At 35.3% G+C, this 18,800-nt stretch overlaps 1 protein-coding gene across 1 annotated transcript in view; it reads right to left on the bottom strand.

The window, feature by feature from the left end:
• Nucleotides 1-18,800, bottom strand: part of LOC103506951 (segmentation protein paired-like) — a gene marked incomplete at its 3' end in the record, with an annotated part of 34,912 nt that overhangs the window by 13,545 nt on the left and 2,567 nt on the right. The window contains exons 2-3 of the mRNA XM_026821926.1: nucleotides 8,450-8,541; nucleotides 8,071-8,315 (exon numbers count right to left, since the gene is read on the bottom strand). Coding sequence (XP_026677727.1) covers nucleotides 8,071-8,315; nucleotides 8,450-8,541 — 337 coding nt within the window. The remainder of the gene's footprint in view (nucleotides 1-8,070; nucleotides 8,316-8,449; nucleotides 8,542-18,800) is intronic.

The raw sequence follows: 18,800 nt of genomic DNA, 5'->3' as shown, positions 1-18,800 counted from the left end.
CCAATAATAAAGTGCAATAAAGAGGCATTCGTATATATATTCTGGCCAGAAAGTAATAAAGTGCCGAGATAATTAGAAAACATATAGTCACTAGAAGCACATAACATATTACTGGAGGCTGAGATGTAAGACATAATATGTATCTATTACCTATGTTGTATTGATGCTAGATTGAGGAGATGTTGGAATTTGGACGTGTCATAGAGAAACCTTTCACAGTGATGTGATAGATTGTCAATGGAACGAACGATATGAGTCTAAGTTTTCATTCCATGATTACCTCATCTTGAAGGGTTCATCTCATCTTGAAGGGGTCATCTTGTATTTTGGAAAAATGGACATAACAAGAAATTTGCTCAAATTAGATTTTGGGCCCCATGCGATTTTTGGGGCACCGTAGATGTCTTGTATGTATTTGTTTGTCATAACTCTTAAACGAAGGTAGTCAAGATGTCAAAGGCACTCATCAACTCTGAATACATACTCGTACGTGGAAACGTGGAACAGATTAGTGGAGATGTCAAACTCACCAAAAAAAAACTAATAACCAATAACATAAGAAATGGAAAATTCATTTTAGGTATTAATTTTCAACCCATTATTCATCTCCACCAATAATTGATATAGCTCTTCTTTATTTTCATAAATTCAAGTTAGGACGTGTCATAGAGAAACCTTTCACAGTGATGTGATAGATTGTCAATGGAACGAACGATATGAGTCTAAGTTTTCATTCCATGATTAACTCATCTTGAAGGGCTCATCTCATTTTGATGAATTTTGGAAAAATGGACATTTCAAGAAAACCATGATTAACTCATCTTGAAGGGCTCATCTCATTTTGATGAATTTTGGAAAAATGGACATTTCAAGAAATTTGCTCAAATTAGATTTTGGGCCCCATGCGATTTTTAGGGCACCGTAGATGTCTTGTAGGTATTTGTTTGTCATAACTCTTAAACGAAGGTAGTCAAGTATGAGAAATCAGTCAAATTAGTGGAGATGTCAATAGATTTTGGGCCCCATGCGATTTTTGGGGCACCGTAGATGTCTTGTATGTATTTGTTTGTCATAACTCTTAAACGAAGGTAGTCAAGTATGAGAAATCAGTCAAGTTAGTGGAGATGTCAAAGGCACTCATCAACTCTGAATACATACTCGTACGTGGAACAGATTAGTGGAGATGTCAAACTCACCAAAAAAAAACTAATAACCAATAACATAAGAAATTGGAAAATTCATTTTAGGTATTAATTTTCAACCCATTATTCATCTCCACCAATAATTGATATAGCTCTTCTTTATTTTCATAAATTCAAGTTAATTAATTTACAATATCATTACACTACATATTCGTAGGTAGGTAAATATACATAACTACATAGGTAATACACGTAGGTATTATTTAATGTTTTTAATAATTAATTTACAATATCATTACACTACATATTCGTAGGTAGGTAAATATACATAACTACATAGGTAATACACGTAGATATTATTGAATGTTTTTATAAATAGCATTGGTAATACGTGGGTACCTATCCATGTGTTTCAAAATATTAAAGGATACGAGCAGTGATGTATTATATGAATGCGGAAAATTAATTTACCACGGTGTACGTTAGGTATTCGAGTGAAGAATATTATAAAGAGAAGTTTTTATTTTAATTCCTGTTGTGTCTGTCTGGCAAAACTCACACATGTTTCAGTCAGACTAAATTTCAAGCCATGTGAGCCAACAACTGCAGTGTCTGCAGTTAAAAAGCGATTTGTTTTGTCTTAAATAATGTCCTCATAGCAAAATCAAAATGGTGTGATTTGGTTCCGTCGCTCTTTTAAACTCAATTGATCCCAAACAATAAGTTCGTTCCTTTTGTCTGTTCTCAAAAAATAGGAATGAAAAGTTTACTTTTCGGTAGCATCGATTTTACATACGAGAAGGGAGCAGCATAAATGGGTCTACTGTAAGTAGTGACTGACCGACCCTGACATCTTACAATAGCCGATTTTACATACGAGAAGGGAGCAGCATAAATGGGTCTACTGTAAGTAGTGACTGACCGACCCTGACATCTTACAATAGCCAAAAAAAATTTCACTGATGTATGTTGTTCATTTTGATGGTTTTACAAGTTGATTTATGGAACTACTACAGTTTGACTTCAAACCTTACTGTAAAAATGTCACCGTTAAAACAAAAGTCGACAGTAAAGAAAGAAGAAGGAGAAAAAAAAATCCATCGATAACGTTTGATGAAATGTTCCGCTTCTTTACATTTGCTTTCAATAGAAAGTCAAATTTAGGAACTACTATACAGTTTGACTTCAAACCTTACTGTAAAAATGTCACCGTTCTTAAAACAAAAGTCGACAGTAAAGAAAGAAGAAGAAGAACTACTATACAGTTTGACTTCAAACCTTACTGTAAAAATGTCACCGTTCTTAAAACAAAAGTCGACAGTAAAGAAAGAAGAAGAAGAAGAAGAAGAAGAAGAAGAAGAAGAAGAAGAAGAAAAAAATCCATCGATAACGTTTGATGAAATGTTCCGCTTCTTTACATTTGCTTTCAATAGAAAGTCAAATTTAGGACATCATGATCGAGTTCACTATTAACTTTTAAAAAAAGGTCATGATTAATTCTATGATTTGAATTTAGAAGAGTTGAAGAACCTAAAAAATCATTAGGAATAAATAATTAAAATCTGTAAAAAGAATTAAAAGGTTACAGTAAGACCCTACTTTTCAGGGTCCGTTTTTCTATTGTGTACGGTGCCTATTCTTTGTTTCAGAGACTTGTTGCTAGATTTGTTGTGAAAAATATTACGGTCATATACCTCTTATGTAAATTGTATTACGTAGACTACCTATTTCTTTTTCATGAATGTATCATGGAGTTTAGACTTTGAAATGTCCAGAATTTGCCAACTAAGGTATGTAATTTTAGCACATTGTGTACGGTGCCTATTCTTTGTTTCAGAGACTTGTTGCTAGATTTGTTGTGAAAAATATTACGGTCATATACCTCTTATGTAAATTATATTACGTAGACTACCTACCTATTTCTTTTTCATGAATGTATCATGGAGTTTAGACTTTGAAATGTCCAGAATTTGCCAACTAAGGTATGTAATTTTAGCACATAGGTAATAATAAAACGTGCGAGATAACAAGATTAGTTGATGAAGAATTTTGTGGGATTTAAGTTGAAGGCCTCTTTCACTCCTTGAAAGGTCAACAGCATGTAGGGAAAGAAGATCATTCAGAAGTGCAATAAAATATCAAATGTATTGGACGATAAATTATGGATCGGCTTTACAATCTGCTATGTGATGTCCGATAGTCTGCTAGTAAAAATGAGACAGGGCCACAATAAGGCACAGGCCACAGAAAGAAAGAGGCTACCAGAGAAAACTGAGAGAAGGTTTAGAAAAGGTTCCTGTGTACTTCGAAGTTCGAAGAAAGATTTAGATAGAAAGTGTACAAACTCTGCTATGTGATGTCCGATAGTCTGCTAGTAAAAATGAGACAGGGCCACAATAAGGCACAGGCCACAGAAAGAAAGAGGCTACCAGAGGAAACTGAGAGAAGGTTTAGAAAAGGTTCCTGTGTACTTCGAAGTTCGAAGAAAGATTTAGATAGAAAGTGTACAACAGTACAAACACCCACAATTCGAAATTCGTTTAAATACCTGAGGTACCTACCTACTTACAAAAGAAATGTCGAAATACTAGCTGTGACGTCCTGGACGCTCCCTATTTAGACCTGTCCAAACAAAATACCATAATTACGTCCTTGTAAGGAGAGTGTAAAACTCTTTTTTATTGCCAAGACACTTTGTACTTCTTTGTAAATTACAAAATGAAGTTGTCAAAACTTTGGTTTCATTTCGAGTTTATTACTTTAAAATCTTTAAATCCTCAACGGGCCTTCCCCGATGTATATCTACTTATAAATTGCATAGGTACGTAGATTATTACCTATGTAGGTTCAGTACAACTTGTCATGTCTTTTTATGTTCCCATTTCTTTGAAGTTATTTAGCAGAAACTTAGGTATAAACGGAAAAAGAAAGGAAACAATGGAAGAGAGTTTCTAAAGAGAACAGCGAAAAATCGGAACATTGGGTCACTTTTGGGATGAGACCTTCACTTTTATTTAGACCTACTGAAGGACATTCATGATTCACATGAACATTATTAGATACAATTCCAAAGAAAGTGAATACATCAAAACCCAAATTTAAGGCCATTTTCTAATTTTATTGCCGCATCATAAAACCTTTTTATCCCCGTGGCCGACTGCCCGATTATAAATTCTACCCTGGGTTGAATCTATACCTACCTAAAGATGGGTTGGGAAATATTACCTCCCCGTCAATATTCAGCTAAGTATACTTAGTCAGTGTTGCTAGATATCTACCTAATATCTACAAGGATTTTCACTCATACGGCATCAGTAATTAATAAATATTGAGCAAAGTCCAAGTGTATCTACCTATATGTTTTATTTCGTCAGTGTAAGTAAAATTATAAGTATCCATAAGTATTATATTGAGTATTATAAAACCAACACCTTATCCTTACAATTTAGAGTAATTCTGCATTTTCGGACCTCTCGCTTGTTAATAAACTGTGAGGTTTACGATGAAATGACGTTTATGTAGTGCCCAAGATAACCAAATGTAGTACATGAAGTAAACATGCATAAGTGCCTATACCTACATACCAATAATGTACAAGATTTTATGCAGGGAATAACTTAGTATTAATACAAGGATAACTAAACGGTCGAGTTGTTTTCTCGTGAAAAAAAAAAAAAACAAAAAAAAAAAAACAAAAACAGGTCTATCAGCGTTGAAAGACAGACGAAATTTTTCAAAACACCATATTTGGTGTGTATCTGTACATTTGTAGGCTTGTATGTACTCAATTACACAAAGGTAAGAGGTATGTACTCAATACCAAAGCTCGGTTTGAAACGAATTCCAAGTACTATGTGCATAAAGTATCATAAACTTCAAAGTCAAAACATCGAGCTTACTCACATAATAAGTACAGGCAAAAAAGTAATAATTTCTTTTTGTTTTGATTTGTGTATCACAGGCACACCACACCTGGCAAGAACTTTTTTTTTGTCTCGGATTTAACTCATAACGGATGTGGACAGTTTTTTTTTTTTTTTTTTTTTTTTGTACCTTCTTTGCAATTCGTATGACTTCTAATACAATCTACATAGAAAACACACCACATAGGATCAAGATTGTTGATTTTAGTATACTGGGAAATATAGAGCTATTGTGTACCAATAGTTTACGAACCCCTGGTCTTTCATAACCCTTTCTCGAAAGAGCCCAAAGGATTCATACTACTTAATAGATATTATCTACATTATTTTAGACAATTGAAGACTTTGAAACAAAAGATACCCTCCTAACATGGTCTTCAATACAATGATAACTTTTGAAGACAATGCAAATATTACACAAAACAGCAATAAATAATATCGAAAAAAATATCACAATATTTCTCTTTTTTCTTTCTTAAAAAAGACATTATTAGTTTGAATTTTACCTACTTTGTTTTCAGAATATTGTTGCCATTCCCATAATCATACCTACAATGAAAACAAACAAAAACAACGCGAAGCCCTAACCTCAAAACAAAAGTTCTTTTTCCACAAGTTCTTGGAATTATCATGATCATTTAGAACGCATTCAACACCATCTTAGATCCTAGACAAATTTAGGGTTAAAGATACCTAACAGACGGATCCTTGCACAACGCAGTCACTGATTCACAAGCAAGGTTCAAGATACTTATTTATAAGATTATAAGGGCTACTGTTATCCTAATCTCTTGTAGCGCTGTCAAACTTTCTTGACTTGGCAGTTGGTGGAGCGGAGAGCTACCGAAAATAAAAAGCAATAAATCTTCCATCTCTTTTATTACTGGATCAATAAAAGTGAACCTTTCACGAAGCTCTTTCCAGACAATTCGTTCATATTCAAATTATTTTTAAACTTGAGACGGAAAAAATCTCTTTACTTTTAAGAGCAACAGTCAATTTTGTGTTAACTTGTAAGGATTTTAAAAGGTCTAGTGACTCTAGTGCCTACCTTCCATATTTAGAGCATATGCTTATATTTAGAAAATTAAAGTTTATCCTATCTCGGGTGAAATGTGTTAACTTGTAAGGATTTTAAAAGGTCTAGTGACTCTAGTGCCTACCTTCCATATTTAGAGCATATGCTTATATTTAGAAAATTAAGTTTATCCTATCTCGGGTAAAAAGTCCTTATCCTAGCTGTAAGGAGTAAATACGAAGAATACGAAGTATTGTACTTTCAGCACATCCACCAATAAAACAAGATTTGATCCACAATAATAGTATACTTTCAGCTTATCCACCAATAAAAATAAAGGTTTTATCCCTGGTTCCCATATAGGAATTGTAATTTTGGCACATCCACCAATAATATCTAACACGATTTCCAATAAAACATACGAAGAATACGAAGTATTGTAGTTTTGGCACATCCACCAATAAAACAAGATTTGATCCACAATAATAGTACTTTCCTCACATCCACCAATAAAACAAGATTTGATCCACAATAATAGTACTTTCAGCACATCCACAAATAAAACAAGATTTGATCCACAATAATAGTACTTTCAGCACATCCACCAATAAAACAAGATTTGATCCACAATAATAGTACTTTCAGCACATCCACCAATAAATCAAGATTTGATCCACAATAATAGTACTTTCAGCACATCCACCAATAAAACAAGATTTGATCCACAATAATAGTACTTTCAGCACATCCACCAATAAAAATAAAGGTTTTATCCCTGGTTCCCATAGGAATAGTAATTTTGGCACATCCACCAATAATATCTAACACGATTCGCTAGATAAGAGTTGTACGTTTGGCACATCCACCAATTTTATTGATCCATAAGGAGTTATAGTAGTTTTGGCGTCTCCACTAAATATTGAATAATAACCAATAATAACAACAACAATCAGTTTTGTCCATAAGAATGGTTAGTCTATGTCATTCGAGGTAGGTCAGTAGGTACAGGGAAGTAGATATAAGGGTAAGTAGGTGAGTACCAACCTTGAAATGGGTATCCAGTGTAACACGGGCGCATCATTCCAAAGTTTGTGACCGTCATCTTTCGGAACTTTGATGTTTGACAATATTAAACATGAGTTCACAACACAAATTGATGAGAAAATTAGGTACCTATCAGAGATCACAAATCACAATTATTTAGCTTATAACAAGACCTTTCATAAAAAGTCCACAACTTTCAAAAGCACCAAGAACTTTCCAAGAAAAAAGTAGGTACTGTGCTAATTAGGGTATCCGGAAAAGCGAGATGGTCTATTTACGAGAATTTTTTACTTATACTTTTAGGATGTTAAAGAATTAAATAAGAATAAGGGCTACTGTTATCCTAATCTCTTGTAGCGCTGTCAAACTTTCTTGACTTGGCAGTTGGTGGAGCGGAGAGCTACCGCGCTCCTTAATTCTCGGAGAGTTAAATAAAGCGAGAGGAGGATGAAGTAGTTTTTTTTTTTTTTGTCAATGTTTATAACAGTGTCATAAAACAGTAAGCGTAAAATGTCAACATTTTCAAACATTTCTTTATACTATACATGTAATAGAAAACAACAAAACATCATCATGCCTGAAATGAAGAATTTCTAAATGCATTGTTTCTAAATTTCAACTACTGTAAAGAAAAGCTTCCATCTTCTTATTCATAATATTATACAAGTATGCCTCATTATCTAGCTATCCGTTTAATTTTGATTATACATACTCGTACTTGCCTCCTGTCTTTTATGAAGCATGGGACCTAAGTATCAATCAAATACGATGATCAGATCTTATCTGAATCCAAAATGCCTAAATTACCAGCCTAAATTGATATATTATAATATTGTAATTTTATGTATAAGCACGACCCCATTTTATTGTTACCTATTTAGACTTTACAAGGCTCAAGCGTGCTAGGAGTTCCAAAGCGCCAGCGGTAAAATTTAAAACTTACCTATCACGAATTTCCCAGCTGAACATGGCCGGATTTTCGCCTTTGTATTCCTCAATCCGCCTCTCCACATCCGGAGTAGCAACGCGAGGTTTGCTCCCTCCGATCACTCCTGGGCGAATGCTGCCAGTTTCCTGATACCGGTTGAGGATTTTTGATACACAGCCATGAGATACGCGGAGTTGTCTTGAGATCACACAGGGACGGACGCCGGCCGCGGCCATTTCCACGATTTTGAGCCGGGTTTGCTCCCTCCGATCACTCCTGGGCGAATGCTGCCAGTTTCCTGATACCGGTTGAGGATTTTTGATACACAGCCATGAGATACGCGAAGTTGTCTTGAGATCACACAGGGACGGACGCCAGCCGCGGCCATCTCGACGATTTTGAGCCGAATATGATTGGGAAGTGGTCTGCCATTGATGAACACGCCACCCAACTGGTTCACCCGGCCCTGGCCTGAAACATCGAAATCTGCTCAAGTCGTTAATGGTCTGCCCAGTGCCCACTTCAAGTAAATACCTAAGGTAGGTATATTACGAGTATTTTCCAACTGATTGTTTCATTACAAATTTTCATTAAGTAGTAAATAGTGTCTTCAAATTAAATTGATTCCAAGGGCCAATTACGAGTATTTTCCAACTGATTGTTTCATTACAAATTTTCATTAGTAAATAGTGTCTTCAAATTAAATTGATTCCAAGGGCCAGGAAAACCTAGACCCTTGACCAATGGAGTGTGCCTGAAGGCATGTAATGAAACAGATTGGAAGAACAGTGTTAGATCACTTTAGAAAAACTTGATTCGAGTGAACTTTGGAAGGTGTAACACAGACCAACAGTTTACTGGTATTAGATGGACCTTTTGGTTCTCAAATTAAAGAAGTCTTTTCAGGCCAAAACCACAGAACTGCGGGCCAAGACGAAGGATTGATTTCAGGGTAGATTTTTTAGGATAAAGTTGTATTTATTAAATTCTGCTTAGATTAGGTATCCCTGTTTCTCCCTACATCATAAAGTATCATTGGTTCATTGGGCACATAACTTGGAATGAGACCATTCTTTGCCGGTATTTCAAACAAAAAGTCAAAGAGTAGATGGAAAAATAGTCCTGCTGATCTGCCTAATTATTTGTAGACTCTTGAAACAATGCCGGTAATTGAACTGGGACCATAGGCACCGAGGCAGTCGGCTAATATAGCTATTGAACCACAAAACAAATGCACGGGAGTCTCCTCAGGACTGGCTCAGGAAATAAAGGAAAAATATAGGTTCTTTCTTTTCGGTGCATAATAAATTAGGTACCGTATTTTTTAAAATTTTGAAAAATCAACTTAAAAGGCAGGTATAATCTAGAGTGAAATAATTTTGGTTCTAATCAAAATTTCTTTCGCCGTCTTTTGAAACATTCCGTTACAATATGAATGGGTATGAACCTATGAACCAATTACGCCACCCAACTGGTTCACCCGGCCCTGGCCTGAAACATCGAAATCTGCTCAAGTCGTTAATGGTCTGCCCAGTGCCCACTTCAAGTAGATACCTATTAGGTATATTACGAGTATTTTCCAACTGATTGTTTCATTACAAATTTTCATTAGTAAATAGTGTCTTCAAATTAAATTGATTCCAAGGGCCAGGAGTGTGCCTGAAGGCATGTAATGAAATAGATTGGAAGAACAGTGTTAGATCACTTTAGAAAAACTAGATTCGAGTGAACTTTGGAAGGTGTAACACAGACCAACAGTTTACTGGTATTAGATGGACCTTTTGATTCTCAAATTAAAGAAGTCTTTTCATGCCAAACCACAGAACTGCGGGCCAAGACGAAGGATTGATTTCAGGGTAGATTTTTTTAGGATAAAGTTGTATTTATTAAATTCTGCTTAGGTTAGGTATCCCTGTTTCTCCCTACACCATAAAATATCACTGGGTACATAACTTGGAATGAGACCATTCTTTGCCGGTATTTCAAACAAAAAGTCAAAGAGTAGATGGAAAAATAGTCCTGCTGATCTGCCTAATTATTTGTAGACTCTTGAAACAATGCCGGTAATTGAACTGGGACCATAGGCACCGAGGCAGTCGGCTAATAGCTATTGAACCACAAAACAAATGCACCGGAATCTGCTCAGGACTGGCTCAGGAAATAAAGGAAAAATATAGGTTCTTTCTTTTCGGTGCATAATAAATTAGGTACCTACCGTATTTTTTAAAATTTTGAAAAATCAACTTAAAAGTTAGGTATAATTTAGAGTACAATATGAATGGGTATGAACCAATTAGCTCGAACAAATATGTAGTTGTAACAAATGTGGAGTTTACTAAATATGTACTGCTAAATGCATAATGGTCTTGCTATCTTTCTAACATTTCAAACCTACTGATATCTCATTACTTATTACTGATATATCTAATTAAAAATGTCTAATAGCTAGTGTGTAAGTATGATGATCCGAGCCTGTGCTATGCAGTCAGACTTGTGAGGATTAATTAGTCCGACAGGATCTCATCATTAATCTTCTCTGTATCTCCCAAGACAATGGGGTTCCGCCACTGCACTTGTGGATCTTCTGTTTACGTCGGTTTCCGACAGCCACCAATGTGGGTTTTTCAAAATTAGAATAAGATTATAAGCTTAACCTATCCTTTAGGCCTGCTTAGCCCCTACATTTAAGCCTCAGATTGGGCTGTTTGTGAATGGAGTTAGGCTGAAAATAAGAATAGGTACCTTTTCTGTTTACGTCGGTTTCCGACAGCCACCAATGTGGGTTTTTCAAAATTAGAATAAGATTATAAGCTTAACCTATCCTTTAGGCCTGCCTAGCCCCTACATCTAAGCCTCAGATTGGGCTGTTTGTGAATGGAGTTTGGCTGAAAATAAGAATAGGTACCTTCTAAATTCATTTATACCTATTCAGAGAACGTTCATATTCAAATTATTTTTAAACTTGAGACGGAAAAAATCTCTTTACTTTTAAGAGCAACAGTCAATTTTGTGTTAACTTGTAAGAATTTTAAAAGGTCTAGTGACTCTAGTGCCTACCTTCCATATTTAGAGCATATGCTTATATTTAGAAAATTAACACTCGTATTTATGAACAAGAATGATCGTTCTTAGATCAATATCAAGTCAAAATTGACCAATCAAATGCCTTGAGACTATGCTTAGCACGAACAGCATTTTGTTCATAAATATGGGTGTAAAGTTTATCCTATCTCGGGTAAAAAGTCCTTATCCTAGCTGTAAGGAGTAAATACGAAGAATACGAAGTATTGTAGTTTTGGCACATCCACCAATAAAACAAGATTTGATCCACAATAATAGTACTTTCAGCAGATCCACCAATAAAAATAAAGGTTTTATCCCTGATTCCCATAGGAATTGTAATTTTGGCACATCCACCAATTTTATTGATCCATAAGGAGTTATAGTAGTTTTGGCGTCTCCACTAAATATTCAATAATAACCAATAATAACAACAATCAGTTTTTGTCCATAAGAATGGTTAGTCTATGTCATTCGAGGTAGGTCTGTAGGTACAGGTACAAATACATACATGTCTAATTTTAATTTATGTGGTACCTAATGTAGGTAAGATTCTTATAATATTTTTTGCTACTTCAAAACTTTCAAGAGTTTAATCGATTAGGATTAAAATCTCATTGTCTTTTCCAGTCAAATTGTTTGCAATTATTTTGTTGCTATCTTCTCCTTTTGACAAATAACAATAACCTCAAGCCTTGTAAAATGACTGTAAAACATCGATCACAAACCACAATACCAGAAAAAAATATCGTCATAAGATCCTTGATATCTACGTAGGTATTATAAAATAGTAGAATCTACTGTATTGAACAAAAAAAGTGAAACCATTCCCAGTTCTAAGGAAAAAGAAAATGGCTACTGACACTCAAAATAGAGAGGACGTGACTAGCAAACCACAAGGTACCAAGGTAGTTCTATGGTATGCTGAGTCCTCAGTCTCTTTGGTAACTCAGCAGTTCTGTTTTATGGAATCTAGAGGCAAAGATCTACAATAGATTCCGGTAGACTTATGTTCTATTCCACGTAGACTCTCGGGACAAGTGGATTAAATTTCATCTATGGTATCTGTTAATTTTAATGATGTAAGTGGATATTCCTTACACTACTTATCTGAGACCTACATAGATTTCCAGAGTTTTTTTGAGCTTAATTTTATACCTATCCGATACCCACAATCGCACTAATGTGTTTTATGGAATCTAGAGGCAAAGATCTACAATAGATTCCGGTAGACTTATGTTCTATTCCACGTAGACTCTCGGGACAAGTGGATTTCATCTATGGTACCTATCTGTTAATTTTAATGAAGTAAGCGGATATTCTTACACTACTTTCCAGAATTTTTTGAGCTTAATTTTATACCTATCCGATACCCACAATCACACTAATCTTGGGGAGAGTATGCTGAGTCCTCAGTCTCTTTGGTAACTCAGCAGTTCTGTTTTATGGAATCTAGAGGCAAAGATCTACAATAGATTCCGGTAGACGTATGTTCTATTCCACGTAGACTCTAGGGACAAGTGGATTTCATCTATGGTATCTGTTAATTTTAATGATGTAAGTGGATATTCTTACACTACTTATCTGAGACCTACATAGATTTCCAGATTTTTTTTGAGCTTCATTTTATACCTATCCGATACCCACAGTCGCACTAATCTTGGGGAGAGTTTTCTAAATTAAAACTATCCCCATTGCAATAAAATTTGTGCTGTTTCAAAACAGTAAAATGAGAAAAATATTCACCACACATCTCATAATCCTCCCAATTCGAAGTTGTCGGGCGGTAAAAAAAGAAATACAATTAATACAGAGTAAAGTTTTCAAACAATGGAAGAGCGGTTGGGGAGAGTTTTCTAAATTAAAACTATCCCCATTGCAATAAAATTTGTGCTGTTTCAAAACAGTAAAATGAGAAAAATATTCACCACACATCTCATAATCCTCCCAATTCGAAGTTGTCGGGCGGTAAAAAAAGAAATACAATTAATACAGAGTAAAGTTTTCAAACAATAAAAAAAAGAAGGCAGACTTGAAATGTAATTAAATCATGAAAGACACCGCCACAGCTCGGTTCTTATTCAGTGTCACTATTTGGTCCGGGGTCATATCTTGCCTGAGTTTGAGGGTATAGAGGAGCTTGGTTGCCTTTACCTAATCTACAAAATAATTCAACTGATAATGATGAAAAAGTTGGGTTGCAAATTGCCAAATTCCGGAAAGTGATTAGGTACGCTGTTATTTGAATTCCTATAAAAGTAGATATGTAGGTACCTAATTTAAATATTATATAGACAGTAGATACGTACCTATTTAAAGAACGAAACTGACATGATTTTGAAACTTCACGTGGTGAATTAAATCATGAAAGACACCGCCACAGCTCGGTTCTTATTCAGTGTCACTATTTGGTCCGGGGTCATATCTTGCCTGAGTTTGAGGGGATAGAGGAGCTTGGTTGCCTTTACCTAATCTACAAAATGATTCAACTGATAATGACGAAAAAGTTGGGTTGCAAATTGCCAAATTCCCGAAAGTGATTAGGTATGCTGTTATTTGAATTCCTTAAAAAAGTAGATATATGTACTTAATTTAAATATTATATAGGCAGTAGATACCTAGGTACCTATTTGAAGAACAAAACTGACATGATTTTGAAACTTCACGTGGTGAGTTTTTATCATTTCAGCAAAGAACTTATCACACCTCAGGTAAAGAAATGAAAAAAAACGTTCTAAAACCCACAATTCGAAATTCGTTTAAATACCTGAGGTACCTACCTACTTACAAAAGAAATGTCGAAATACTAGCTGTGACGTCCTGGACGCTCCCTATTTAGACCTGTCCAAACAAAATACCATAATTACGTCCTTGTAAGGAGAGTGTAAAACTCTTTTTTATTGCCAAGACACTTTGTACTTCTTTGTAAATTACAAAATGAAGTTGTCAAAACTTTGGTTTCATTTCGAGTTTATTACTTTAAAATCTTTAAATCCTCAACGGGCCTTCCCCGATGTAGGTATATCTACTTATAAATTGCATAGGTACGTAGATTATTACCTATGTAGGTTCAGTACAACTTGTCATGTCTTTTTATGTTCCCATTTCTTTGAAGTTATTTAGCAGAAACTTGGGTTAAACGGAAAAAGAAAGGAAACAATGGAAGAGAGTTTCTAAAGAGAACAGCGAAAAATCGGAACATTGGGTCACTTTTGGGATGAGACCTTCACTTTTATTTAGACCTACTGAAGGACATTCATGATTCACATGAACATTATTAGATACAATTCCAAAGAAAGTGAATACATCAAAACCCAAATTTAAGGCCATTTTCTAATTTTATTGCCGCATCATAAAACCTTTTTATCCCCGTGGCCGACTGCCCGATTATAAATTCTACCCTGGGTTGAATCTATACCTACCTAAAGATGGGTTGGGAAATATTACCTCCCCGTCAATATTCAGCTAAGTATACTTAGTCAGTGTTGCTAGATATCTATCTAATATCTACCTACAAGGATTTTCACTCATACGGTATCAGTAATTAATTAAATTAATATTGAGCAAAGTCCAAGTGTATATCTACCTAGGTTTATGTTTTATTTCGTCAGTGTAAGTAAAACATTATAACGTACTGTTTTATAGGTATCCATGAGTATTATATTGAGTAGTATAAAACCAACACCTTATCCTTACAATTTAGAGTAATTCTGCATTTTCGGACCTCTCGCGCTTGTTAATAAACTGTGAGGTTTACGATGAAATGACGTTTATGTAGTGCCCAAGATAACCAAATGTAGTACATGAAGTAAAACATGCATAAGTGCCTATACCTACATACCAATAATGTACAAGATTTTATGCAGGGAATAACTTAGTATTAGTACAAGGATAACTAAACGATCGAGTTGTTTTCTCGTGAAAAAAAAAAGGACAAAAACGACAAAAACAGGTCTATCAGCGTTGAAAGACAGACGAAATTTTTCAAAACACCATATTTGGTGTGTATAGATATATGTATCTGTACATTTGTAGGCTTGTATGTACTCAATTACACAAAGGTAAGAGGTATGTACTCAATACCAAAGCTCGGTTTGAAACGAATTCCAAGTACTATGTGCATAAAGTATCATAAACTTCAAAGTCAAAACATCGAGCTTACTCACATAATAAGTACAGGCAAAAAAGTAATAATTTCTTTTTGTTTTGATTTGTGTATCACAGGCACAACACACCTGGCAAGACATTCCCAGTTCTAAGGAAAAAGAAAATGGCTACTGACACTCAAAATAGAGAGGACGTGACTAGCAAACCACAAGGTACCAAGGTTCTATACCTACCTAAAGATGGGTTGGGAAATATTACCTCCCCGTCAATATTCAGCTAAGTATACTTAGTCAGTGTTGCTAGATATCTACCTAATATCTACAAGGATTTTCACTCATACGGCATCAGTAATTAATAAATATTGAGCAAAGTCCAAGTGTATATCTACCTAGGTATATGTTTTATTTCGTCAGTGTAAGTAAAACATTATAACGTACTGTTTTATAGGTATCCATGAGTATTATATTGAGTAGTATAAAACCAACACCTTATCCTTACAATTTAGAGTAATTCTGCATTTTCGGACCTCTTAAGAATAGGTAGGTATTATTGAAATAAAATTTAAAAATTATTGATTTTAGTAGAAAATTTTGAAATTTAAGGCAATTTTAATTGATACACTTTGGTTTTGGGAAAATTAGTCACGACTTCACGGTTAAAGATATCAAAAAGAACTGATCCATAGAATCTGAAATCAGTGGTGGTACTGATTACCATTTTTTCTTCTTCTCAACTATGTTCGTTCATTGGTTGGCTCCTCCTAAACAACTTCCCATTGGTTCCAATATAATCAACCATGACGAGTTTTTAGAATAGGTACCTAGTTTTGAAATTAACTTCATGTTCAGGGAGTATTATTATCTACATAATATCCCTGATGTTCAGAATAATGATATTTTCCTAGAAAATTTTTTCCCGAATTTTCTAAATTTTGACTTGTGTCAGTCAACATATAGGTAGCTACATATTGCATAGTATCTTGAAAGAAGAAAAAATGTTCTTTCTCTTCTTGAATTTTGTCAGTATTGTACCTAGATGGCACTACTCAGATTTTTTTTCTTCTGTCATTTAGATGTCTATCCTAAGGGTAAGATACAAGTCATAGGTATACCTACCTGAGGACGGACATAGTTCAACCTAAACGGACCGCCGTGCCGAAACGTGTGTCACGAAAAAAGTTTCCGACTCGACTTCTACGTCTCTCGGACAGAACTTGGAAGATTTTTCCGCCACACTACGTTCCGGCCACGGTAGGTATTTCCTTAGGTCCTCTGAACCCAACTTGGTATGTGCTTACCCATCCAAGTAAGTACCTATGTACTTCTCATAGATCAACGGTCGGCAACTGGCGGACCGCGATCGGAATCCGGCCTGCGAAAAATTCAACTATCCCTAGTTTTGAAATTAACTTCATGTTCAGGGAGTATTATTATCTACATAATATCCCTGATGTTCAGAATAATGATATTTTCCTAGAAACTTTTTTCCCGAATTTTCTAAATTTTGACTTGTGTCAGTCAACATAGGTAGCTAGCTACATATTGCATATCTTGAAAGAAGAAAAAATGTTCTTTCTCTTCTTGAATTTTGTCAGTATCGTAGATGGCTCTACTCAGATTTTTTTTCTTCTGTCATTTAGATGTCTATCCTAAGGGTAAGATACAAGTCATAGATATACCTACCTGAGGACGGACATAGTTCAACCTAAACGTGTAAGGCTGTCGGACCGCCGTGCCGAAACGTGTGTCACGAAAAAAGTTTCCGACTCGACTTCTACGTCTCTCGGACAGAACTTGGAAGATTTTTCCGCCACAGTACGTTCCGGCCACGGTAGGTATTTCCTTAGGTCCTCTGAACCCAACTTGGTATGTGCTTACCCATCCAAGTAGGTACCTATGTACTTCTCACAAACGTAGGCATAGATCAACGGTCGGCAACTGGCGGATCGCGATCGGAATCCGGACTGCGAAAAATTCAACTATCTAAGGATTAGGTACTTATGTAGGTATTACGTCAATACTCATGACGAGCTTCCGGTACATATGTACTTTTTGAAAAATTTTGCCTGCGGCGCTGCAGATTTGAAGATTGATCGGACTGTGTTTTTGAACAGTTTTTATCCGTCCGGACTCCGGACCGGAAAGATGTTTTCAGGGTTCATCCGGACCCGAGCGGGATTTAGTTGCCGATCCCTGCTCTATAGTCTATAATATCATTTTGGTTATTTTGTATCGTAATATACATATAACACGGGGGTGTAGGTTACCTACTTGTACCCCGAGGCTCCGTTTTACCGTCTTTACAAAAAATAATAGTCCCTTCTATTTATTGCAGTCCCTTTTGTTTTAATTTATAAACAATGTTGTTAGAGAAACAGTTTTTCCAAGCGAGTTATTGGGACCATTTAAAATATAATCGTGTTAGAAATATACAGGGTACCTACGGGAGACAATCGAGCCTTTGACGAAATCAGTACATTGTACTATGTACCTTGATGTCTCTCAGAAAAAAGCACAGCTACAGGGTCCTCATAGCCCGGATCGATTCCAAACATTAACATATTTGCCAAGTTTAATGAAAATCAGACGAATTGTTCGAGAGTTGAATGACGAAATAGATTTCTTATAAAGGCCGGATCGGGCCCAAAATCTTTCCAGGGGTGGGGGTCTGGGGTTAGAGGGTTCTCGTCTCTGTAACGTCCTGTAAAAATATGAAGGTCAATCTGCATGATTTTTATCTGAAAAAAGCTTGGCCTAGTCAAATTTTACTAGTACCAAAAGTTCATTTTCTTTTTTCAATAAGTAGGTTCCAGCTTTTTTTAGGCTTGTTCCAGCTAGGCCAGTTAAAGTATGTATTAGATAGGGCATTCGAAATGACAATCAAATGGCTATTTGTGGTTTTCTGAAATTTTCGTGACATTAGTCCGAATGTTTGAATAATGAATATTGCTGTCAGTTGCGGTTTTCTTATGACTTATTTGGTAGACAATGTAGGTAAACACAAGAAAGGTGTCTGTTCAGATTTTTTTCGTAATTATTTAGAATATCATGATTTTTTGTGTATTACTCCAAAAATATCTATTTTTATATCCAACTTGATCAGCATGACTAATTCCGAGCGAAGGACTTTCACGGGAAACACAGAACTCTGGTAGAGTGGTAAACAAAAGCAAGCCACTCAACCGTGCCAACGCTTCGGTATTCTTTGCGCTAGTAGGTATAGCTACCTGGGTTTGAATATGGTAAACCAATCTGACAGGCTGATACCTATAACTACCTATTTCAGATACCTTGCTTATACGAGTAAATCTGATGTAAGTTAGAGGTAAGTATCAGCGTGGTAGTCATAGGTAGGTATGTACCGGTGTACCTATAAGTCTGAATTTTTTTTTTTTTTTGTCAATGTTTATAACAGTGTCATAAAACAGTAAGCGTAAAATGTCAACATTTTCAAACATTTCTTTATACTATATGTAATAGAAAACAACAAAACATCATCATGCCTGAAATGAAGAATTTCTAAATGCATTGTTTCAAAATTTCAACTACTGTAAAGAAAAGCTTCTCATCTTCTTATTC

Source organism: Diaphorina citri, unplaced genomic scaffold (genome assembly GCF_000475195.1).
Source record: "Diaphorina citri unplaced genomic scaffold, Diaci psyllid genome assembly version 1.1 scaffold276, whole genome shotgun sequence".
Taxonomy (NCBI): Eukaryota; Metazoa; Arthropoda; class Insecta; order Hemiptera; family Psyllidae; genus Diaphorina; species Diaphorina citri.
This window is presented reverse-complemented; position numbering and strand designations above follow the sequence as displayed.